Source organism: Anopheles stephensi, chromosome 2 (assembly GCF_013141755.1).
Source record: "Anopheles stephensi strain Indian chromosome 2, UCI_ANSTEP_V1.0, whole genome shotgun sequence".
Lineage (NCBI taxonomy): Eukaryota > Metazoa > Arthropoda > Insecta > Diptera > Culicidae > Anopheles > Anopheles stephensi.
This window is the reverse complement of record NC_050202.1, coordinates 76115755-76140596: the sequence shown is the minus strand read 5'-3', so window position 1 is coordinate 76140596 and position 24842 is coordinate 76115755. Positions and strand designations below refer to the sequence as shown.

The following is a 24842-nucleotide window of genomic DNA, read 5'->3' as shown; positions in this document are numbered from 1 at the left end:
TTTCGATTCTGCTACATCGTGAACGAACTGCTGATCGTGTAGTACACCCTAGTCACCACAGAGTCACCACCACCACCACCAAATAACCCAAACCAACTGTTTCTCGCACAACTTTACTATGTCAACTTTAAGCTTTAACCGTGTGCTGTGTGTGTCTCTCTAGCAGCAGGATAGCAGTGTACGATTGTGATAGCGAAAATGAAATGTGCTGTGATTCTATCTTCCTGCTGTTCCCGCCGTCGCTGGCGTCTATCTGTGTGCATTTATGTTTGTGTTTTAGCGCAATTAATTGCACGTCCGGTGTGTTTCGTCCTTCGCGCGATTGGCAAATGTAAGGTGTTCCCTGCACCACCCCAGCTTCATGTCCCAGCTGTGTGCGCTTGTGGGGCCCCGCTATGTTTGACTAGTTTTCATTTTGTTTTTCTTTTGCAGGATTAGTTTGCTGTAGAACGTAGTTGGTAGTGGATGGAGGATTAGCTCGTTAGCATGTGCGAAACGAAACTAAATGTGTACACAATGTACCGAATGCGTTGTTTAGCTTTGCAAGGTAGTTTTTGGCGTGTGGAATCAGATGTTCATTAGCTTTAGTGTTAAGTGTGTTAACACCCTTTGCTCGTAGTTAAAGCCGTTTAAGTAATTTTAATAAAAGATCCATGACATGAAATGTACAAAATGTAAAAAAAATCATCATGAGACAGTAATTACATTTTCTTATCATATAAAAAGTCCACAGATACGGCTGATAAAGAAGATTTATAGATTATTTCTCATATTTGTCTGCGATTACTGTGTAACCATGACCGTCTCGTGGAGTATATTTTTCACGATTTTCACGGTTGGTGTGACTTCTAGATCGAAGTTTCCCACTGTTAAAGCCTCCAGACGATGAGGTATCATGCTTTTTTAGTCAATTCCTTCTTCACTCAATTAAAGAGCTACTGATTATTTACAACTTCTTCTCTCCGGGATTTCAAGTTTCTGTATTTAAAGTTCTGGTTTTTTTGCCATAGCTGCTTTAAACTGATTGATAACGCTGGAGTACTTTATGTGCACTTAAAAGACATGAGCAACAGACGACAGACAGTAGGGTGTAGCGCTACGACTCAGTGTCCTGTGCTAGAAAATTTGTCAAAATTAGTTTTTAGATCAAATCACGATCGATCTTCTTCCTCTTCTTTGGCCTAACGACCTCTTAGGTCATGCTAGCCATTTCTGGCTTACTAGACTTAAAGATATCACGTAGTAGTTGGGTAGTGGGCCCTCACTACGGGGGAACGGTCCGGATGGGATTTGTACCCCGGTCCTGCCGTTGTCGCCTGTACCACCGGACCCGGGGCGGTTTCACGATCGATCGAAACTTTGGAAGCTGTCTGGAAAGCTGCTTTTTTGGATTATTTTAAAAGAATAATCTTTTAATATCTTGCCTCAATAGTTCCTCGTCAGCCGTATTAGTTGTGGTTCTTTCAGCCCAACATACTCATCAGTCAGTCCCATAAATGTAGCTTTCACCGACGGGGGGTGCCCGACTACCTCAACGATTGTGTAAATACACGCACCCTACACTCCTACTATGCCCTCCCCTCCATCCGTATACGTTTCAGACACAAGACTCCACATCGTGCCTCGTGGCGCACTAGAGCAAACCACTTCCCGTAGCCCACCGCACGTCGGTAGAAGTGTAGTAAGGACGATCACCATCGGCAACTGTGTGCCGGCGGCGATCGATCAGCATCCGCACCATCGGGCCCGAGTACCCGACCATTCGACAGTCGTTTCTAATTCCTTCCACGGTGCTGCTGCCGATTGTGCATCCGCCGTGCACCTCCACCCAAACGATGACGACGCTACTGATGACATCGGGGATTCGCGCCCATACTCCACAGCAGCCGACTCGTTCGTTACGGACAGTTTAAACGCCAAGCTAACGCCTGCATCGGGACCCTCCTTCCCTTCATTGCCCTCGTCGGCAGTTCGGTGCTGCGAAGCAAATGCCACAAATAGCCGTCAAACGAATGGCGAAAAACAGTGGAACGGTAAGGAGCTGGTGGATATTGTCCCGTACCATCATCACCATCGACTACCAGCGCCACCCTTCCAGCATCAGATACGCGAGGAAAATGCGTGGCAGGTGTTCCAGACGGGCGACTGTAAGGTGATCCAATCGAAGATCGAGTACTACGAAACGTCCATCCACCGGACGCCCCTTACGGGTGGTGGTGATGGTGGAGAGTTCTTTGCGTCCGCCGAAACGTCCGCGCTCTGTCCACACACGGCGGCTCCGCTTTCAACGGCCGATTCGCTCGAAGACATGGCTGCTCGTTCAAGTACGGGATCGTGGCATCGGCAGCGTACCACCAGCTTCGGCCCCGGGTCGGACGCACCACCAAAGACTTCCGACACGACGTGCTCCTCTTGCTGCTTCTGCAATCCCGAGCTTCACAACCATACCGCCAGCAGCATGAAGTCGATAGCGGATGGGTGTTTTTACTGTCGGGCAAAGTTGGGACAATCGCCCACGCGAAGCTTTCCGGCACCACCGACACCTCCAAACATACAGACCTCCCCCGTTCCACCATCACCCCAGACACCGATCACTGAGCTTACGCCGACGCCCTCACTGCACGAGATAACGGTGCCAGTCCGTAAGAGCTCGTTGGCACGCTCGACCGGCAAAGATGTTAAGATGACCGATCCGGGCGTTAAATCTCGCGATGATCCGCAGCCTAAGAGAGGCGATGTCGCGACTAAAACCAAACAACCGAAACCACCTCCCACGGAAACTGTCTCGGACAAATCTAGCAAACGTTCTGCTGCTGTTGCTGCTGCTAAGCCATCCACCGCTGCGACGGTATCGACGGTATCGACCGGTAGTGAAGAAGGCCCCCAGAAACCATTACCACCAGTGCCAGGCGCAACTCCCAAGCTGGCACGCAAAAAGCCAACCGAACCGGGTGGTGTGCTGAATCGTCCGAAGTACACGAACCACCTGACCCGTGCCAGTACCGTGGTACAGTCGGTGCAGAAGGAAATCAAGAATGAGCTGCGGGCACCGATCCGTGTGCTACCCAAGACGGCCAAAGAGGTAAGCAATCGCAAGGAGAAGGAACGACAAATTGGGCTGAATCTTCCGAAGGACTACGATTGTCGTACACGGCGGCCAACGGTCAAGGTACTTGACGATGCACCGATGCAGGTGGTGGTGGCAGGAGGGTCGGCTGAAACGCACGGTTACGACAACGAAACGAGTAGCTCCGACACATCGGACGGTGACTCCATGGCAGACAGCAGTCCAAACGTTAGCCCGTTCAAGCGACCGAACCTTCAGCAGCAGCAGCCCCAGCAACCGCAGCAGCAATCACTGCCGTCCGCCGCTCAACCACCAACGGCCGCCACGCGCTGGAAAACGAATAGCGAGCGCAATCTATCGCAGCTGGCCATTCAGAAGCTGGTGAGTGCTAGCCGATGGGGCAGTAAGTGGCGCAAAGGAGCCACTAGAGATGGTTCGCAGCAGCTGGAACCATCGGATAGGAACCGGCTGGCAGAGGAAGATGACGTAGTGATGGCGTCGGTGGGCAGTTGTAGCGAACTGAGTCCGCTTAAAATGGGGACTACCGGTGGTAGTGGTGGTGGGATGGTGGGTTCTACGGCCGGTACGACGACAACCTCTAACATCATCAGCGGCATCACACAGTCAAGTTCCAACCAAGGTACTACTACTTCCCTCTTCATTCACGATTCTCTCACGAGTCTTCGAACGAACGAATCAGCAGCGTCTGCGCGTGGCTCTTGCTCTATTCTTCGAATATGCTCACGTTCACCTGTCTGCATACTAAATGTTACTGCTGTACCTTAACCACTTTAAGGATTAAATGCTCTGCCTTTACTTATATGAGTTTTTTTCCATTCTTTCCCCCCTTCGTTTTCCCGTAGGCTGGACGGTGACAGTGGCTGGTAACTACAATCCCGAAATGGCACCGGACGTTGAGATGAGGCTGAGCTTCCCGAAGGGTGCTGCCGGAGGTGGCAGTGGAGGCAAGTCGGCTTTGACTAGCTCAGCGGCTACCTCCAGCTTGCGTCACGCACCGGACACATCCAGCGGGAGCTATAGTCACTCGAACGGACCTTCTGGAGCCGGGCGGAATCGACATCCTCCGTATGCAGATGGCGATGGGGGTGATCATCTTGACGGTGGCGGTGGGTACCTCGGTGCCAGCAGAAGTACTTCCCGGGGGGCCGGTGCATTACCTCCGACCTCATCCAATCTACCGGGCACCCTGAACCCTAGACGTAATTTAACTCGCTCCGATGGAACAGGTGCGTAGGAAAATTGTACGTTAGCATGTCGATAGGCCTAATGTCTGCTGGTTCCATTCTAGGTGCTGGTGGTACCACGGGCAAGGATTATCGTCTTCCGAATGTTGGTTCAACGCACAACATTCCGGCAAGACCGACGCCGAAGAAAGCGATCAAGGTACCAGAACGCGCTGCCCCGACTGCTGTAGTGGGCTCGGTAGCCGCGGGCGTGACACAGGCGCGCAAAATGCAGCATATTCCCCACCACCTCCAACAACAACGCAGTCGCCATCTTTCGGCAACTTAGTGTGTTTGTTTAGTGTGTCGGAAGTACCACCCCCCCCACCTCAGAAGTGTGGTTACCACCAAATGGTGAAGTTTTGCCTTTGGAATGATCAACTATCGGTCACACGCATCCCTTACTGTACGGCAACATATGAACCTTACTTATCCTTGCACATTGTGTCCTGTTTTCGGAACGTATTAGTCCAGTGCAACGTTCTTTTGTAGCAGAACGAAGCGTATGCAATGCATATAGGCGCCGCTAGCTTCTTAGAGCGATGGTTAGGTAAAGCAAATTGGCCATAATCTTTCTTACTAACTGCCTGCCTAATTACTAACTCTGTGTGTAACGTTTTCCGTTTCATCTTCGCTTTCCGCTTTGTTGTAAGCGTCCATTAAGCTTCTGTGAATGTTTTGACACCACGGCGAATCGACCGGGTTCGTGTGCGATGGCTGTCTGTTCCCCTCCATTAACTGTGTATGTCCCGTTCTGTTTCTGTTTTGCGTAGTATTCCGTGTCCGTTCTCGCCATATCATCAGCGACAGTCATCTGCGGCATTGGTGCCCATCAACTTCATTCATTTGATCACACGTCTTGTGCATGGATGTGATCGAATCGATCCGTTCCCTTGTTCATCCATTTACATGTCATATGTCCAACGTCCTGGAAAGTAGTAGCTCGTATCTGAATGTGATATTAACACTAGCGAAAACATTTCATTTCAAGCATCCTGTCAAAGGGGATCTGTTTCCATAAAACTCATTTCGACCGCTCCGGTATGTGTTAGACGCTTCTTAAAAGCGTTGTCCCTCCTATGTAGTAACCGTTCGTGCTATACTAATCGAAGATCCATTGTGTAATGTGTGTAGCCTACTTTGCTGTTCTGTGTGTCGTCGTTGCGTTGTTTGCAAGGATCCACCATCGATCGATGTTTTTTTTTTATTAATTTCCATCACAATTTACCGCCATCTACCGGGGACCGGTATGCTCGATGCTGCTTTTGTTCGCCTCGTGCATGTGTGATCTCTGCGCCTACGTGCCAGCAGATCGATCTACCGGCAAACCGTATCACCCGCGACGACATCATGCTCATACCTTACCGGTTTCTCATTCTCATTCCATTTGGCGACTCTACCGTGCCGTAACCACCTGCTCCAGACGGTGGAATGTAGTGTCGTGGCGTCCGCAACGCGCACCATTGCGAACAGCTACCACCAGCTGTCCCATCAGCATCAGGCAGCAAACAGTGGACCACTCCAGCAGCAGCAGCAGCAGCAGCAACATCATTCGCGTGCTCCACCGATGTCAACAGTGCGTGGCGGTGGTAGACCACGACCCGGCAACCAGCTGCTTCCCCAGGCTTCCGCACAAGTACTCCATCCCACATTGCAAAATGGGAGCGGTGGAAAGTTCCTCTCATCATCCTCCCCCTCACTAGTGTCGCAACAGCAGCATCCATCGCAGCGCTTTCACCATACCGACCCATCATACCATCTAGAAGACTACGGGTAATTTTTCACCCTCCATGTGTGTGTGTGTGTGTGTGCGTGTGTCCGTCTAACTTGAGCCACTTCATCTGCTCTAGATTATGTGTTGTAGATATGCTAACCAACGCGCGCACTACTCATTGATTCGGCAATTATTACACTCCATCACTTTTAATTACTTTGAGCCTTTTTTTGAGCCCAAAAAAATTATCCCTACAATCTACTTAACCAGTTGGACGAATCACTCGCAAAATCCTCTTAATATTGAGCTTCTCTTCCCTTTTGCCGATTTTCTAACAGCAATGTTTACTACGGGCACCAGCAACAACCGCAACCGAGACGGATGTCACTTGACAGCCAGCAGCAGCAGCAGCAGCAGCAGCAGCAGCATCATCCAACAGCAGTATCGCCCATGGCAACCGATTGTCTGTCGGTCATGGGTAATGCGATCGCACCGGAACTGAAACCAAGGGTACCAACCATGAGCGAAAGGGATCTAACCCGTAGGCACCACGTGTGCTACACACGCACACAGCCTTACTTCTCCTAAGGGCATAGTGGTAGTGGTAGTAGCGGGTTGGTGGTATAGTTGCAACCGAACCGAGCGTACGGTAGCCGTGTTTGTAGAGGGCGATGACAATTCTCAGGACAGGTGTGTGAGTGTTACTACCGACACACCTTTCTCTCCACCACGGTTGACAACAACAATCCCTTCAGCAATAGACTCTCACTTTTGTTTTCTAGTGTAAGAAATAGTACATTTTAGAGAAATAAATACAAAAGTACAATCTAATCTTATGCAGCGAAGGATGCGGATTTTGGCGACTTTCCGTCCGAAACCTTCCAATGCCAAACGGCTGACGCAAAAGAAAACACGACGTAACGCACTTACCACCCCTACACCAAAAACTTTCCGCGGTTTTAACACAGTTGGGATGTATTCCATAAAATTGATAATTTTATTATACCGTTTCGTACCGTCTCATCCGTCTGTGTGTGTGTGGCACTACTACTACTACCTCCAGTATGAAATAGCGTCATGCCGAACTAAACTCTACCTTTTACTCATTACTTATACCTTCGTCGGTCTATAGCTCGAAAAGAGGATCCGCTCTGTTCTGTTACGCCAACGAAATCACACGTAGGCTAGTTTCAGGCTTCTTTGTAACTGTGGTTTAAGCTACGACGGTCTTGAGAAACGATACCCCCTTACGAAAACCTTATAGCGCTCTTACGACATTGCAGTGAGGGTCGTTTCTTACACGATATGTGTGTCTTCAATTCCAGTACCAAAACGAAAATCCCTCCGTATCTTCTCTCTCTCGTTTCGGTACCTTTACTCAAACATCTTGAAGGAAACGATCACACTCAGTGAAGTTTGTATACATATTCCAGCACAATTGGAACGGTAATTTGCAAGAGTAAAACAAAGCCATCGAAACAAACAGTCGTCAATGCTTACAAACCACATACACACACACACACACACACACACACACAAACACAATATTTTCATTTTCCCTTTCCTTGCGATTGATTTCCCCCTCTCCGGTTTGCTATCTACAAATAGGACATAAATCGTCATTTCTTCGTCTATTCATCATCCGTGTTGCTGCGCTGGCTGCTATTATCACCTGTTCGCGAAACCCCATTTTCGGTTCTCTCGCTCTCGCTCTCTCTCTCTCACTTGCTTTGATGCTTTGCATATTGTCCACTATTATTTGTCGGGTTGGTGAAGCGCCTGAACATATCGCTTCTCCATTGCAACCATTGCGTAAACACTGATTTTATGGAGCTGAAACCAACGGAACAGCGGTAAGGTTGAATTAACTGAACCGAATCGGATGTCGAGAGATGGAATAACCGGAAGAGTTACCATTCAATTTTTCAATAGTGGATTAACACCGAATAATGGTGGGGTGTGGGTGGGGGGGGGGGGGGATCTGAGGTGCGTATTGGTAAGCGAATTTTGGCCATTGTGTATATATACGATTATAAATATATATGTGTATCTATATTCAAAGATATCAATTTTGTTATAATATTTGCATGCTTCCGTGTGTTCTGTTCTCGCTTCTAATCCCTCTAATTCGTAGCTGTGTGTAGTAGTAGTAGTAGTAGTAGCAGCAGTAATGGTAATCCTAATCAATCCTCCCTCTACTAGTTGTTCCTACTCGTATAGGACTCGTAGTGGCTACTCATATATGCATGCCCGTGTCCTATCCTCTCCATCGTTTTTCGAGCGATAAACCAAATCGCAACTCAAGTCGTATCTATCTATAAAGTACGCTAAACAAAAAAAAAAGTTGCATACCGATCGAGGGCACTCTCTCTCTCTCTAATTCACACCAAGTATACGAGAGCAATGTATGCATGTACACAAGCCGTAGCAAAAGAACACACATAATTCACAATTCCTGTGTATCGACCTATCTGTTGTGTAGTAATATGGGATTGGGTGATAGGGGCTCTTCGTTACGTAGCAACAGAGACATCATAGCAACCGTTCACGTGTGTTGCCAGGTCCACACATGCACCCCCCCCCCCTCCCCCTTCTTTTAAGCTAGTATCACCCTAAATAATACGCAAAAATTACGCCCCTACCATTTTGCTGATCGGTTTTCATGTGCCATTAGTTCAAATCATAGGAGCAAGTGCATCGCTCTTGCTTACTTGGTTGCCTTAGTTCCTGTTACTATGGTTTACTATGCACACGAGAATGACACAAAACTAAAATAAAAAAAGAGCGAAAGAATAAGAAGAAAAATATTGAAAATCTGAAACCGATTGTTAATTATAACCACAGAGCAAACGAAAGAAACAAAACAAAACTACGAATATTGCCTTGCCTAGTGTGTATGTATGCTACGCGCGCAACTTCTTCCCTATATTCTGGTTCGAGAGCAGGCGTTTGCATATTTAAGGAAACACGCTTTTCCCCCATTTTTTTCGTCGTAGTGCGCGCTGCTTACTTTAGTATGCCTAGTCTCCCCCACACCTAGTCGGTCCGTCCCTCGCTTAGCTCTCCCTGACTGTCCTCTCGCTCACATACTTTTACACAAAGCCAAAGTTCTTTGTTTTGATCGCTAGCAGAAGCTTGTGCCGCAAGACGGCCTTGCTCGAGTAGAGCGGAATATACAGCCGGGAGATGCAGGTGTTCGCTGTCGGCAGATGCGAATCGTCGGCCGGGCGTATGGTCACCGATGGCATCGGTTGGAATCCTTCCTCGGAAGCGGGAAGCGCTGGTGAACCAGTCCAGAAATACACCTGCAGCAAAAGGGGGGGGGGGGGGAGCATTAAGCGTCAAAACAAAAATCGAAACAATCAGCCTTGCACATGCATGCTGTGTCAGCTTACCAAATCTTGTCTCTCGAGGTTGGTCATCTTTTCCACCACGTTCCAGAGCCAGCGCTTGAATTTCGTCAGCTTGTCGCTCGGTTCGTTCGATTCGTCATTGAACGCCGTGTAGGAGATGAGCGTGGCCACGTGAATATCGCCGACACCGTTCAGCAACAGCCGCAAATCTTCCGCCGTCAGTTGATCCAATGCCGTGTCGGGCAGGACGTCGAACACTCCAGAACGAATGGCCTGGTCGGAGTGGAAGCAACAAACAAGTGCGTATTAAAGTTAATGCTCTCCCTCCGGTTTAGAATCAAGTTTGTTAACTCCACTTACTTCCAACGCCTTTTCCTGCGTTTTGATCATACGATACTCGGCGTATTTGCGCACATAGTCGTACACATTGTGCTCGTTGACCTGAATGTCGCGTCCACCCGGTACCAGCTCCACCGTTCCCGACCCTTCCTCCAGCATGAGGTCAATCCTTTCGGGTTTAGAAGCAAAAGCACACATTAATTGCCCGTGTTTAAACACAACAGCAGCCATCAACAAACAAACAACGCAAACTTACACAAAGTTCATTTCAAGGCTCTGCAGCATGCTGATGCCGCCCGCTTTGGTTTGCGAGTCCTTGATTAGCTGGCGCAGCGATTCGTACAGCACCGGGTCGAAGAATGCCAAATCGTGGAAGCGAATCTGTCGGCCGAGAATGAACTTCAGTACGTGCCGTTGCAGGAACAGCGGGAACAGCTCATTCTGTAGCAAGCACAATCCAATCAACCTGCGCGAAGTGAATAAACGTGCGAGAGAATCGGAGGTTTTGAGTCGTCGCTCATGCGGTCGATAGGATGCACACACACACACACGATCAAGCCTTACCTGCCCACATTGCGGAACGCATTCATCCGTTCGCTGGAAGGATAGCCCTGCCGGGGGCTGTAGAAGCCGCGCTTGCCCGGCGTGTAGAACAAGGGCGCATCCATCTGACAGTCATCCAGCAGCAACACCGGGGTACACTTTTTCGCTAACGAGCTTGTGCCTTGCCCTGTCATGCTGCTGTATCCGCCGCTGCCCGCCGTAACACCAACCTGATCGCCACCGGTGGTGCCCGCTGATCCCGACGATCCAACGGCTCCGCCCGCCAACGAAACCGAGCCGCCAAGCGACGAGGAACCTTGTCCACCCTGTGCCACCGACGATCCACCAGCACCGCCCCCCGGCGCTGATGAGGACGATTGGCCACCGCCGCCGTTGGAGAGGTTGTCCATCTCTAACCGCTGGCGCTGCACAATGATCTCGACCGCTTCACTGATCCGCTGGCGCAAATTTTCATCCGACGCCAGCAGATGCAGCACCTGGGTGGGGGGCAGCTCCAGCAGCATGCCCGTAATCTTCGCAGCATTGTTCGGATGCTGCAGTTGTACCTTTGGATAAAGCCGATCGCCTAGCTGCTGCTGCTGGACGGAAAATATTTCCCCAACGTTCAGCAGGGTGGGGGGACTGGCACCACCTCCGCCACCTGCCCCCCCACCACTAGCCGCCACATTCTGTTCGCTGGCCGGCCGGAAGGGACGCGCATCGTAGTTGAGCGTTTTGCGAGATTCACGATTCGGGCGCCACAGCGGCTGTTTGCTGGAGAGCCCACGGCGAGAGCTGCTACCACTGCCACTACCTCCCCCACCGATACCGCCACCCTGTGCGCTACTGCCTCCACCCACACCGCCGCCTCCAACGCCCGAGCTTCCGCTTCCTGCACCAGCACCACCGCTACTGCTGCTGCTGCTGCCACGATGCCGCAGCATGCTGTTGAACGGTCCCGCACCGTACTTGGTTGGCGTTTGTGCCACATCGAGCGGTGGCAGCTTCTCGTTCGCCAGCAGCGCTTCGGCGATCGCGGTGTAGAAGCTGCGCGCCACACCCGAACCCTCGCCCGGCTCATCTTTGAACGTGACCTTCACGCGATTAAACACGAGCGGCTGCTGCACCCGCCGGTTGTTGTACAGCACGTTAAGCTCCTTGAACGTTTGCGTCAGCAGTGCCGCCCTGTTGCGCTCCATCTTTAGCAACGTCAGATCTTTCTGCGTCGTGCAGCGCAGCTTCTCCATGTAGCGCCGGAACTTGGTCTCCTTCACGGGGAATCCGTTCAGCTCGTAGATGACGCTGCCCGGCTCGACGCCAACGTCTTCGAGGAAGACGCGTGCAAACAGAATCAGCGACAAGCGCCAGCGGCCCAACAGTATGTCGGACAGAATCGACGACGACATGGCGGACGAACCGCGCAGATAGATGCCGCGTGGTGGCATTTCTGGCTGCACAGCGGTCGGCAGCACGTTCGGTGTCGTTTCGACCGTGACGTGGGCCGAGATTTCCTGTATATCCATTGCCTCGGCCGATTGGATCAGATCGACGGAGTTGCCGCTGCTACTGCTGCCGATAGTGGCGCCGCCTGCAGCAAACATCTAAAAGACACCAAGAGAAAACAGCATATAGCAACATCGAACCGTGCGCGAGCGACCGATCGCGTATGTACACAACAAACGGTTGCGTGTAAGGTGGTGTTCACTTCGTATCTGTCCTCTAGCTAAACAAACGCTTACCCACTAGAGGTCATCGGAAAGTATGGCGCGACCACGCGCCATAATCTATGAGCAGTAAGTGAAAGGAAATGCACGACTTTTCAACAACTTCCTTCGCTATCTGTGAAGCTCAATTGGGGGCATCGTTTGTTTGCGCACCCAGTAACCACTTACCGTAGAGGATGATGAGGGGCCAGCACGAACAATAACGCTTTTGCCGGGAGATGTCCCTGCCGGTGCATTGCCGATCGTTACCAGCGGATTCGCGAACGATACTGACAGTCCCGAGGAAGACGAGGACGACGGCGCTCCGCTACCGCCCATCTGCTGCTGCTGCTGCTGCTGTTCGCTTCCCATCACAACGTCCGACGAAACGGATCCTTGTCCTGCATTGAAGTGTGAACCAATGGAGCAACAAATTAGTAAACCAGGGTGAACGGTGAAACACAATGATGCATCGTTCACACTTACCAAGGGCAACCGATGATGCGTCCAGTGTGGAGCCGGCGCCGGCACCCGAACCGGCCGCTACCTTTCGCCGGGCAACAATGATCGGTGGGCGTATAGCTGACGCGGGCTGTTCCGGCTGCGATGACTGCTGCTGCTGTTGTTGGCCAACCGGCGCACCGTCGCTGCTGCTGTTGCTTCCACCTTGTTGTAGCGACATCGTGAGAGCGACGGTGGTGGTGGTGGCGGTTGTATTGCTTCCACCAACGCAACCACCCATATCGCCACCTCCGGCGGCATCGTCCAGCTTCTGGCGCTTGGCCGCCGTCGTCGAGGAGTGGTGCCGCGACGAATCCTCCGAATCCGACTCCGACAGCTCATCGTGATCCTGATCCGTATCGACATCGATTTTAATCGACGATTGCGACAAGTCCTGTGGCTCATCCGAGCTGATACTCACTTCATCGACGTCGGACTCTTCGCTGTACTTGTTGTTGCTCTTCAGATAGAACAGTCGGTTCTTTTTGTAGTACACCTCCGAGAACGGTGAGGCCGACGTGTTGCTAGTGCCACCGGTAGAGGTGGGGGGAACGCTTCCGCTACTGCCGCCGCTACTACTGCTGCTACTGCTGTTGTTGTTTCCCCCGCTTACGGGTGGTGGTGGTGGTGGCGGCGGCTTGGGCGAATGCGTTTCACCAGCTTTCGTTGTTGGTGCCGTGCTGCCGCCACCGCCGACGTCAAGCTCCTGCTGCTGCTGCTGCTGCTGTTTGGTTGATGATCCGTTTCCAACCGATGCCGTCGTGCCGCCGCTGCTGCTGCTGCTCGCCGCAGCTTGATAAATTCCTACGGGAAGAGAAATTTCTACCCGCACACGGGAGTCCGTGCTGGGCGGTGAAGTAGTGGTTTGTGTAACACCTCCATCGATAAAAGCTACGGTGTGATCTTGACTGGTGTGTTGCTGCTGCTGCGACTCGGTATACAAGCTTTCCGACGGGTCGACGATGATGCCCGTGGCCGCTTGGTTGTTGCTCATTTCGTGCCGTATCGAGGACGACAAACTAAGCCGAACGGGAGGTAGCTCCAGATTTGTGGCACCGCCGGCGGACGAACTCGACGCCACGGCGATACCCTCCGACGAACCTGGATAGGCGGCATTGGATGGATGTGGCGTACCGCTGGCGGCACCCGGTGCAAGCGTGATCGGCCACTTCGGCATGCCAAACAGATCCTCGCGCTTTGCCGTCGGCTGTAGACGGTGCGGCTGGTCCGCCAACGGTAACGCTTCGATCAATGGTGTATTGAACGGATCCGGCGCGGGGCAGCCGAGGCAGAGCGTTGAATCCGACCGCTGGAAGAATGAGTGTCGTCGACCGAGCGACGGGCGGCTCAGCATGTCCTCGTCCACCGAATCGGTATCCATCACGATGGAAGCGGATATGTCCTCTTCCGTTTCTTCGTTTTCGTTCTCATCCTGATCGTCCCACACGTTTGACCCGTTCGTGGTACGATCGAGATCACAATCGTTCGTTGCGCGCATATAGAACAGGATGGCATCGAGCACGTAGGCCACATGGCGCAGGGCCGTCACATCCAGCACGGGCAACGAGTCGCGGTGCTCGGAGTTATGCGCACGCATCAACGAAAGGCAGTAGGTGAGAAAATCGCGCCTGCTGGATTCCGAGTCTGCCGTCATAGAAGAGCCACCTGTAGGGAAAACGATAAGCCATTGATTACATGACACAAGCCCGGTTTTTATCCTTCAAGCCATATCAAAAGTGTGGAAGCTCTTGGAAGTCATAGCATCTTTTGCACTATTTTTCCTGGGTTAAGGAGGGATTCTTATACAATCCAAATACACAACGTACCATCTCGCGCACTGCGGTCGCTATCAGCAAAGCCCAGGTTACGCGCTGTGGTCGCTGTGCCCAGCGTGCTAATCGTGGCTCTACTTCTGCCTGCTGGAAATACACAAAGCGAAGACAAAAGGGAAAATACAAGGGGGGGGGGGGGGGGGGGATAATTAGTTACAAGTCGCAATGACCCCCACGTTCAATGCACGTTTTTTCTTTGGAAACGTGTGCCCATCATCGGAAGAGAAACCTTTTTTTTCTTCTTCTCGTGGAAAGGCCTGGGTTGCTTTCAAGCAAACAAATGCTTCGATGTGCAAAGATTTTGTGCTAACACATTTTTAACACACTTTTCGCTAGCGACGACACTTACCAGTCACGCCGATCATAGCGGACGGAGTTGCTTCACTGGTGCTGGATGAAGACGGAATGTTGAGCGGATGCAGCGGATGCGAAGGATCGGTGGAATCAGTCAGTGAAGCACCGAAGCGCAACTGAGCTTCGGTCGCTTCCATCACGGTTAGTATCCACTCCCACGTAAGTTTCAACCGCTTCTCAACGTACATCTGCGGGAGAGAAAACAAAGAGGAGATTAACCCTCCGACCGCAAACGTACGACGAGGTCGGGCAAACGTACCTGCAGCTGTACAGCATCCTGATGAGTCACGTCCAGCACGGACGAGGAACCACTGATGCTGGTGGGCAACATACCAATCAGGTCGGAAATTTGTCGCAATATGATACCGAACGCCCGGGCCAGCGCACTGGCCGTGGTGGTCATCGTAGGCGATTCCTGCTGCTGCGCGGTCGTAACAGCGGTAGTCGACCGACGCAACGAACTCGGATCGATAAACACCAGGTTGGAACTGCCCGCGGTCAAGCGGACACGCTCCGGTGCCGTCGTTTCGCGGCTGCGTATCGCCCACTGCATCGATTGTGGGGCAAGGTTGTTGCGCTGGTTGCCACCACCCGGTGTCTGGCGGCGCTCGAGCTGATCGTCGTTCAAATTGAAATCCACCGTGGACTGGTCGTCGCTTTCGCCATCCTCCGATCCTTCATCGTCCGGCTGGGTCGAATCGCCCGAATCATCTTCGTTGTCGAACAGCAAAGAGTTTAGCCCTGCAAGTTGTGGAACCATTTAAACATCAACCACCACAATCGCCCGGCGCACTTCCCGGAAAGCGTTCATTTCAGTCATTTGGGGTGAGCATTACTGGTCGCCGCTTTCCGGGATAGCGAGGATATTTTCATGTAAACAAAACTAAAAGAGAAACAGGATCTTCACCTGTATCCGAACCGGCCGTCGCTCCCGTCTGAACGCTTCGCTGCGCGTCCTGCGTGCTCTGATTGTCGTCCGAATCGGATTCGGTTTCTGCCTCGTGGAAGTTGAACTCGTTATCACTCTCGCCCTGGGCATTCTCCTCGCTGCGCAACAAATCCTGCGATTCCTCTTCGGCATTCATGGACGCCGCACTCGTGACCGGCCGTATCGAGGTGGAGCGTCGCGGCGGTGGCTGCTCCCGTTCCGCCATATCTTCCTGCTCCGACGTTTCACCGTCGTCCTGCACCAACGCGTCCGCATCGTTATTGTCCTCGATATCACCCAGACGAATGTTGATGCGCGAAATAAACCCGGACGACGAACGCTCACTGTCCATCGGGTCCACCACTCCGAGGTGCACGTTGGCCGTGTTGCTAGTAATCTGGGCAATGCCCGCTGCACTGGAGCGATTCGTCGGCGGTGCTAACGGCTCGACTGAAAACAATTCATCAGTGCTCTGTAGGGGGAGAAAAAACCCAAATAAAACGAAAAATGTTACCAATCCTCTCGCTTGTCGCTCGTCGGCTCGTGCGAACATTGCGAAACAGCAATTGCAACTACTCACGTCAATATTGTTCGAGGACAAGTTGAACGGCGCGATAGGCTTCACTACGCCCAGCCGTACCGGGGTGATCAGTGCGTCCGCTATCTCCACCAGCTCTTCGATGGCAAATTTGAACAGTGCCGTAAACACGCGTCGATACGCTTGCAGATGCTTCGTCTGCGTGGTTGAGTTGCGTTGCTTCTCCGGGTTTTGGAACCGCTCGATGCTGAATATCACGTACACGCGGGCCACGGAACGCACGAAACGGCGGGCCACTTTCTGGGCTTCCTCCACACGTCCCGGGATCGAATCGTTCTGCAGCTCGTGCACGAGTGTCATCAGCAACTTTTCCAACGGATCACTGCTGCACCGGACAATTAAGCTGTGCGTAAACTTGTCCAGCAGCGAGGTGCCGCTCTGCGACTGCAGATACACCTGCTGGTTGTCGTCGTCGTAGAACGGTTGCTGGTTCGCGTTCGGTACGATCGGTTTCTCGTTCTCGGCCCCCGTCATGATCATCGCACGCACAGCTGGCCAGTCGTTGAGCAAACGGTCCAACGCCTTCCGGGCGAACCGCGGCGGTTCCAGGTTGTGCTCTGGCATCTCGTTGTCCGGTTCGAGGTTGGGTGTTTTTCGCGCATTGCCGGATGACGTTGAGCGTACGCGCGATGTCGCCCGGTACTGGCGCTGCTCCACCATCTGTCGACCGACCGTTTGTATAAGGAACAGTAGGATCGATTCGCCGCGCGAATTAAAGCGCGTTACGAGATCCGTCTCCGCCGCCATCTTGCATAGGAGGTCGTGCCGCTTCGATTGGTTACCGGCGATCAATGCCTTGCACTTGCACTTTTCCCAACAATCGCAGTACGCCGTGGGCGAGGTGCGCTTCAACTTGCAGTCGTGTCCTTTGTGGCACACCTTGGCACACTCGGTGCAGCAGCAGAGCGACCCGGTCAAGCCGCAGGTACGGCACTCAAAGATGTCCTGATTGATGTGGTCCGCTCCGGTCCAGGTGAACGAGCACGTGTCGTTGCAGCACAGTATCCCGAGTGGGGACTGATCGGGTGACGAGCCGGGCGGGAAGATCATCGAATCTCGCACCGCCTCGTCACCGTTGGCAATTTTCTGTATCGCTTTAAACACCGTGATGCCTGCCTGATACGCACGGCATGTAACGGCCAGCATGAACGGCGTTTGGCCCTGCGCGTCCTTAGCGCTCAGCAGCGTGCGCAAATGTGGCTGCAGCACAGGGCTTTCGCAGAGCAGCTGCAACACGAGCTGAGCGTTCTGCCGACGCTCGTTAGGATCGGACACGTACGTTTCCGGAATCGAGGCTAATGATTTTTGGGCAGTGAAGATCGCCTGGGATGCTCCAGAATGCTGCTGCTGCTGCTGCTGCTGGTGGCTTCCGGACGAGCCGCCCATTACACTGTTAAGCCCACCACCGAGACTGTCCTCATCACCGCTCGTCGGATCGTACTCAGTGGGCCAGTACACTACGGGCATTGAGTTCCCAGCCAGCACCGGTGGCTCTTCACCACCAGACGCACCTGGAACACCGGCCAAAGCGTTCTGCACACTGTTGGAAACGATTGCATTGCCACTGCTGCTGCCGCCAGCATTATCCACCAGCTCACGGTTGCTTACGTTTCGGCGCATTATCTCTCGAATGCTAACCGGCCGGTTGCCTATGATCGTGTTCGTGATGACATTGATCGGTTCGAGGCCTGCGCCAGCATTACTGCCTCCCGCTGACGAACTGTTGCCGCTGTTCGATGCGCCACCGTTCCCATTAGAACCACCACCACCACCACCACTGCCGGTGGTGACAAAGTCGGGCTCCCGGTTTGACGTCGGCGAGCACATGCTAATGCAGGCATGGATGATGTTTCGATTCCCGTCCGTGTGCTCCGCCAAAATTGAGGCCAGCGAGCTTCTCATCTGCTCCGGTCCGTCGGCCGCAATGTGACCGAGCAGCTGTCGTACACCGTCGATGTCGCAGCGCAATATCTTCGACATGAGCAGTTGCTGCTCGGGCGCTAGCACCACCAGCGCTACCTGTGATTTTAGATTCACGCCCACCGACGGTAATGTGAGCGAAGCTGCCGCAATGCACTTTATCGGCGGAAGGTCGAGCCAGCTCGGGTCGCGTATAGCATCGACGCAATCCTTTGCCATCGGATAGAGCGTGTTGTTGCCGTCGCGGAGTAGCAGTACACTGTCCGAGCTGTTGTCACCGACGCACGTCAGCGAAACGTCCTGCATCGAAGCGCCGAGGAACGAGCCGATGTCTGTAGGGAATACGCTGTCCTGCTCCTGCCGGCCAGTGTTCAGGTTAAACAGCGAGTAGTGCAGTCGATTGTTGGCCGTTTTCATAATGCCATGAATGCCCTTCGGATCGACCGCAATCGTTAGGAGCTGAGAGGTACCACCGATTGCCTCACTGCTGCCGCTGCTGGACGGTGCCGATGGGTTGAGCACAATGCGGCGCGGTATCTTTTGGAAGCAATCCGGCACGCGGGGTGTCGCTGCCGATTTGATCACCTGCAAATCGTCCTTCCGCAGCAACCGGCAGTCCTGCCAAGCTTCGATGCTGTCGTCAAACTTGTCTTTACTATTGCTGCCACTATTGTTCGACGAGGACAGGGAGCTACCACCACCCGATCCCGGCGGCGGAGGAAACTTGACAGCGGCAAAGTCACCGTCCACCTTTAGCACGCGTCCAATCGGAACAGAGCGCACATCTTCGACGAATATTACGTCCCTACAACGAAACGGAAACGCACACGCGTTAGTGCCAACTTTACAGGGCACTACGATCAATTTACGGTACTTACTTCAGCAGCCACTGTTCTTCGTCCTTCTTGGGATCTGGCTCTTCCTTCGGTGTCATGCGCTTGGGACGTTTGTGAGAATTGGTCACACTGCCCGTGTCGCTGCACGTACTAGAAGCAGGCGAAGGCGGTGGCGGCATATCGATGCGATCGGCCGATTCCTTATTGTTGCCTGCCCCTTGCTTTGAAGAGGAAACGCCTCCCGAACCGGACGCACTACCACCACCGCTAGATGCTGCGGAGGCAGAGGTCCCACCACCCTTGGAATCTTTGTCCAAAATTCCACCCATCCCTCCCGATAACGTGACGGACGAGCTTTGCGATCCTAGTCCACCGTTTGCGTTCGACCCGGCACCCAACGAGCCGGCCATACCGCTGTTGGAAAGGGTCGCGCTTGTGCCCAAACCACTTCCACCCACCGAACCGCTCGATGCACCGGCGCTTCCGCCCTGCTGGCTGGCAGCTAGCTGCTGCGATAGCGTGGACATGGAAAGCAGCTTAAACCGGCATACCTTCGTAAATTCCCAGGCCGCATTCATCAGCTGCCCCACTTTCGGTACACCGTTCGAGATGGTAAATCCGATTGCACCGTGCTGATACATGGGGCAGCTTTTCATGCACACCTGCGCCCCGACCGTCACCTCCGGCGCGTTCAGACTGGGCCGGACCGGTTTCTTTGCCTTCGCCTGATACTTGTCCCAGAGGCGTTTGCGCTGCCCAAATGGCAGCACACCCCACCAGAAGAGCTCGCCACTTTCCGTGCGCGCCACCGTGTACAGCGTGCAGGTGTGCAGCGACACTATTCGATCGAGTGCGAACTCGGGATAGTTGGTGGCGCTGTGCTCGAGCTTGTTGCCGGCGTAACCAAGCAACTCGTCCATCCAGGTAGCGATGCGACCACTTTCGGTGGCTACGGAACAGCGGATAAGGGTGGCCGATATGTGCGTCACCTTTTCGTACAACAGATTCAGCGGAATCGTCTTCGGATGGTGCACGTTCGCTGCGTCATTGCTACGGTACGGTTCGGCGTCGGCCCACCGCCATTGATGTATTTCGCCGCGGGCGGTCACGCCTATAAACTCCGAGTAGAGTGAGGCAATTTCTGTAAAGCGCACCGCATGATCCTTCTCCGGCCATGGTTCCATCTCATCCGACACCCACAGCGGATAGCCGGATGAATAGTCCTTCTTTTTTGAATCTGAAGAGCAAGCAAAAAAAGGAAAAATAAAACATTTGTAATTGTAATTTCCTTAAAATGTACCGCAAACTGTACACCTACCACCACCCGCTTCCTTCTCCCATACGTCTTCCCTTCCTCCTTGGAACCAACGACGCGGTCCAAAGTATTGCCGGTCGCGCCATCGTCCAAAGCCTTCGCGTTCCGCACTGTTGAGACCCGAGCCACCGGACACGCCAGAGGGTCCACCGCCGGCTCCCCCGGATGAGCTGCCACTGCCCGACTGTGCACTGCCAGAAATAACCGCCGACGAACCGGCGCCTCCACCACCGCCATTGCCCGCTCCGGACTGACTGCCGCCTCCGCCACCCGAGCGGCTTCCGGATGCGGTACCGTCGTTGCCGCTTCCTGCCGATCCGGTTGCACCACCGGAACCGCCGCCGGCTCCACCACCTCCGCCAGATGATGAATTGTTTTGATTTCGTTCGCTACGGGCACGACTGTATAACATCAAACTAGTTTCAGCGAATGAAACAATCGAACGACGAAAAATGTACATACATGTTAGACTTATGGATCCAGAGGGCCGAAATAGATTAACAATTTCCAAAATGTACATTCAAAATTCACCCTTCTGTCCCTGATACTGCAATTCAAGCTACTCAACCCATCGCCACACGATCTCTTAATATACATTTCATTTCAATGCAGAACAAAAAATCACCAATTTAGTGATGCTAAACGGCAAACACTTCAAACTTCGATACTTTTCAATCAAACGGAAGTCAAACGCCAGGACTAAATACAATTATAGAACTAATATTTTAGTATTTAAACTTGCATCCGGCAATCGAGCCTAGATATCTTGACATATCTGACACCTGGATAGTTAGTGTTTGAAAAGTAAAGATTTTATCCAAGGCCGGACACTTTGTTGAGTCATGCATGACGTATCGTACATTGCATTACAATGCGTTCTGATGAAAACGGAATGAGTAATGGAATAGTACACCATCGTTCTACAATTTCTATGCAAAAGTAATATGTACGATCTTTGAATCTGCAGGATCTTCGGTTAATTGGATGAAGAGTTCTCGTAAGCAAATCGTATCTACATGTTACACCAACATCAAACACATTTTTACTATGTATCTCCGGGCGGCATTCTTACCCCACAACCTATCGGAAGCGTAATTTTGAATGTACAACTTGTTCCTTTTTGAAATACACCTATCCATCCATACCCAAAAACTCTATCCTTACTGCCCATCCGCCAAAAAACTAATATATTGGATAATGAGATAGTTGAACGCAATACTTACTTTCGAATGTTGGAAAATCCAAACACATCGTCGGTAAACATGGCTTCCGCGTCAATGATAACGCTGCTGTCCGGATGGAAGCCACCGTCCAGCAGGGAGATCAAATCCTCCGCCACATAATTGTCGCTGCCCTCCTCCGTATCATCGCCACCCTCGTCATCGCGCGACAACAGATTGTTCACGGCCAGATTCACGTCCAGGTTGGTGCGCTGCAGCTCACGGATGATCAAGTTGCGGCTCTTGCCTTGCAGTACCACCTGTGCCTGCGCTACCAGCTCTTCCGGCACGAACGGGGCCGGCACGGATACGATCGATCGGCTGCCAGACGATCCACCGCCCATAATAACACCCGTGCTGCGCGAACCGGATCCCTGCGAGCCGCTGCCGGCACGGACCGAGCTGCTGGTGCGCATGATGCGCGTACGGGACCGACACTGACGGGAGGTAGGCGTGCTTTTGGAGTTGTTGTTTGACTGATTCGAAGATTGATTTCCACCACCTCCTCCTCCACCGCTACCACCACCACCACCACCGGGACCGCCGCCTCCGCCACCTCCTCCGCCGCCACCGCCACTACCACCGGTACCGCCAGCCTTCGAAGCGTCCTGTTTACTGAGATCCAACCGTTCGGGTATGATGGAAAAGGCAACCCGGAAGGCACGTCCATCCTCGAGCAGGATACCGAGATGTGCCGGTCCGATGACAATTTGTTTCACTGGGACTTTCAGTGACTGTAGCCCGGGTAGCGTTTGGACACCATATTTGTTGATTTTATCAGCCACGTCTCGTATTCTAAAAAAAAAAAAAGATAATGAAAGTATAAAACACTTTTTCTACCCAGCATATCCTTATGTTTTCTCAAAACAGTGTCAAGCCGTCTGACTAGAAATATAAATAAATAAATAAATATCCTTATGTTTTAATTTGCACAACATTATTCATGCAATGCATGATAGTTAATGCATAAATATAACAAAAAAAAAAAGGCCATACTACCACCCCACGGTGACGCCACGGTGAACAAGCACGCACATGTAGGGTAGAATATCATGATGTTGGATGCCAACTGAACACAGAACGTACAGGTATGAAAGAGACGGGGAAATAACTATCCAATCCAAGGAGGCGCTGTCATATACATCTGACAGCTCGCTGTACCTTTTTTTTTTTTTTGCTACTGAGAACTATCATCGCATTTTACGGAAAATCGCTAGGGGATGAATGTTCCGTGCAGATGATAAGCATGGGTGTCAATAATCCTTTCAACCCATCTTCCAGGTTGTTGCTGCGACCTCGTGTTTTAAGATCGCTTTTATGCAACGACCGTGAACGGTACCGACCGACTGTGCTAACTGTACCTACCACCTGTACACCACAATGGCGGACATGAGAAAGCTTGGCACTGCTTGTTTGGCGATTGAGTAGGGTTATACAGCACTTTGCCGAATGTGAATATTTGCTATGTACCTTGCGGAACAACCCCTTACCTGTCGTTAAGCTGATCCTCTGTTCCAGGGAGTGGATGTACGACAAAATGTAATGTCGACATCTTGTCGAGTGAGACTTTTGCTGCTTAATGCTGCTGCACGATTTCGCTAATGCTCACTCTGCTGCCGCGGTCCGTTCTCATTTATGAGATAATGTCGTACTGTAGTGCCGCAGCCCGTTTGATTGCTTCATCGACAGAATCTGTCTCCAGCTACGACACGCGTTCCAACAAGTTGACTTCACTGATTGAACCAATAATGCGGTGGACGAACGTTGTTCTTGTCTGCACACTACACAGTACTTTTCCGGAACACCACCAATTCACACAACACTCCGCTGTTGAACTGGGTCTGCGGTACTACTGCGGCGCTCTTCTTCCTCCCAGCACTGTGTTGCCACTGCATATGTCAGTGACACACGGTGAAGAGCATGCACAAACACGCTCGCGCACACACTCACACACACACGCTCGCTCGCTAGCCGTCGCACTGACGTCCTGTGCTCTGTTTCACTCACACTAGAAAACAGAAATTACATTATTTTCTTTGACACACGGCTCTCGATTTCGATCCTCCGTCTTCGCTACACACGAACACAGCCACACTCGCGCACACGTAGCGACGAGTGTCGACGACCACCGAAAAAGAACCGTTTTCTTGCTTGCTTGCCTCGTTCTTCTTCTTCCTACCGCACGCTCCGGATTTTCCGGTGCGGACACCGAAACGCGCATCCAGACTCCCTGCTACACTTCTTACTATTATTGTTCTTATCTCTTTTCTTCCCTACCTCTGTCAATAATCCGTTTCCTCGATGTGCAATTCTCGGCTTTTTCTGTTTCTTTTTTGCTTGTTCCTCGCTATGGAATGATCTACTTCTTGGTGAAAAATCAGAAAGTACATTTGTACATTTACTCTTGGGCACACACGCAATAAAGATCCAGGTTTAGCTTTGGCAGCACACGTTCATAGCTTACCCTGTTGGGTGAACATTTTGTTGCATGGAAAAAGAGCCCCCCTACTCCCATGTCTTCTACTTGTATGACTGTGCAATTCACCAGAACCAGCTAACACGCCTTTGCTTTCGTCTAAACCGGCCCCAAATTTTAACCCCGGTGCAAATCCAAACAAATCTTCCGTACGTTGAGGAATGATTTTTCTACGAACCAGTCACTCCGCCATCATCCATTTTTGACCATTGCCGCCAGGATGGTAGCGCTTGCGGATACACCACTACTACCAACACACTGTCCAACGTTGCTTCCCCGAATCTTGCTGGTGTTCTCAGTGGACCTAAATGGCTACGTAGGCCAGCCGGGCGTGTCTACGTCGCATGGCCATGGTTACCCGCGTACCTATTCCGGATTCTACGAGTTTCTTAAATATTCCTTTCTCTGATGGGTGCCACTCGTAAGCACAAGTTATGCGCCCCTTCCTGGCTGTCTTCTTACCTCTATCCCTCCGACTAGCTACGGCATCAAATACGGTCTCCAAAAAACGAAGGCAAGCTACAAGATTCGCACAATATAACACACGGACTTAATGCTTAACAAATAGAGCAACAAATTTTTATGCTATTTAAGCTATTTCAGCTGCCATATCACCTTTTTTTCGCTATCTATCTCAACACCTTCGAACAGAACCCGTGCACGATGTGTGAATTTTGTAGGGATGGTAACAAATCGTTCTGGGAACTGGCTGCTCCAGGCACATGTTCCGAATGCGATTCATTACGATCCGTTCCGTTTGAAGATACATTTTTTCGGATCGATTCACCAGTAATGTAAGTTATTCCGGCTTTCTTTAATCGCAATAATATATCTCAATCAAGATGAATTCCTTTATAATTCCCTACAAGATACTAAAATTATAAAACTTGTCCAGAAGC

At 51.9% G+C, this 24842-nt stretch overlaps 2 protein-coding genes across 13 annotated transcripts in view; one reads left to right on the top strand and one right to left on the bottom strand.

Moving 5' to 3' along the window:
• The window catches only part of LOC118507698, a 39900-nt gene extending 33039 nt beyond the window's left edge, over nt 1-6861 (top strand). For 3 of the 6 annotated variants that reach the window (XM_036046559.1, XM_036046561.1, XM_036046562.1), the window contains 5 exons: nt 1602-3707; nt 3931-4314; nt 4377-4471; nt 5735-6084; nt 6364-6861. In XM_036046559.1, coding sequence (XP_035902452.1) covers nt 1602-3707; nt 3931-4314; nt 4377-4471; nt 5735-6084; nt 6364-6613 — 3185 coding nt within the window. In that variant the 3' untranslated portion in view covers nt 6614-6861. Of the gene's footprint in view, nt 1-1601; nt 3708-3930; nt 4315-4376; nt 4862-5734; nt 6085-6363 lie in introns of those variants that run through there. The other 3 variants (XM_036046560.1, XR_004905687.1, XR_004905686.1) reach the window with 3 other exon arrangements.
• A 138-nt stretch (nt 6862-6999) lies between these two features.
• LOC118507697 (E3 ubiquitin-protein ligase hyd) lies at nt 7000-24639 on the bottom strand. 7 transcript variants are annotated; one of them, XM_036046556.1, is made up of 18 exons: nt 24559-24639; nt 22958-23475; nt 21471-22262; nt 20251-20663; nt 18975-20169; nt 16159-18901; nt 15558-16050; nt 14910-15391; nt 14646-14838; nt 14291-14383; nt 12886-14129; nt 12450-12813; nt 12153-12364; nt 10282-11861; nt 9974-10183; nt 9739-9886; nt 9421-9651; nt 7000-9330 (listed from the first exon to the last, which is right to left on the bottom strand). In XM_036046556.1, exons 2-18 carry the CDS (start codon nt 23017-23019, stop codon nt 9118-9120), a joined length of 10668 nt encoding a protein of 3555 aa, XP_035902449.1. In that variant the 5' UTR covers nt 23020-23475; nt 24559-24639; the 3' UTR covers nt 7000-9117. The 7 variants fall into 7 exon arrangements, with proteins under 7 accessions (XP_035902449.1, XP_035902445.1, XP_035902444.1 ...); XM_036046552.1 differs by adding an exon at nt 24406-24462 and having other exon boundaries at nt 12450-14129; nt 24559-24608; XM_036046551.1 differs by having other exon boundaries at nt 12450-14129.
• Nucleotides 24640-24842: the final 203 nt, after the last annotated feature.

What these genes read in the sequence shown, in the direction of transcription:
- LOC118507697 (XM_036046551.1), bottom strand. Translation starts at nt 23,019, where the DNA reads ATGTCGACATTACATTTTGTCGTACATCCACTCCCTGGAACAGAGGAT. An exon ending in GAGGATCAGCTTAACGACAG is followed by an intron (nt 22,263 to 22,957) that starts GTAAGGGGTTGT and finishes TTTTTTTTTTAG; the next exon opens with AATACGAGACGTGGCTGATA. An exon ending in CGCTATGATCGGCGTGACTG is followed by an intron (nt 14,384 to 14,645) that starts GTAAGTGTCGTC and finishes GTGTATTTCCAG; the next exon opens with CAGGCAGAAGTAGAGCCACG.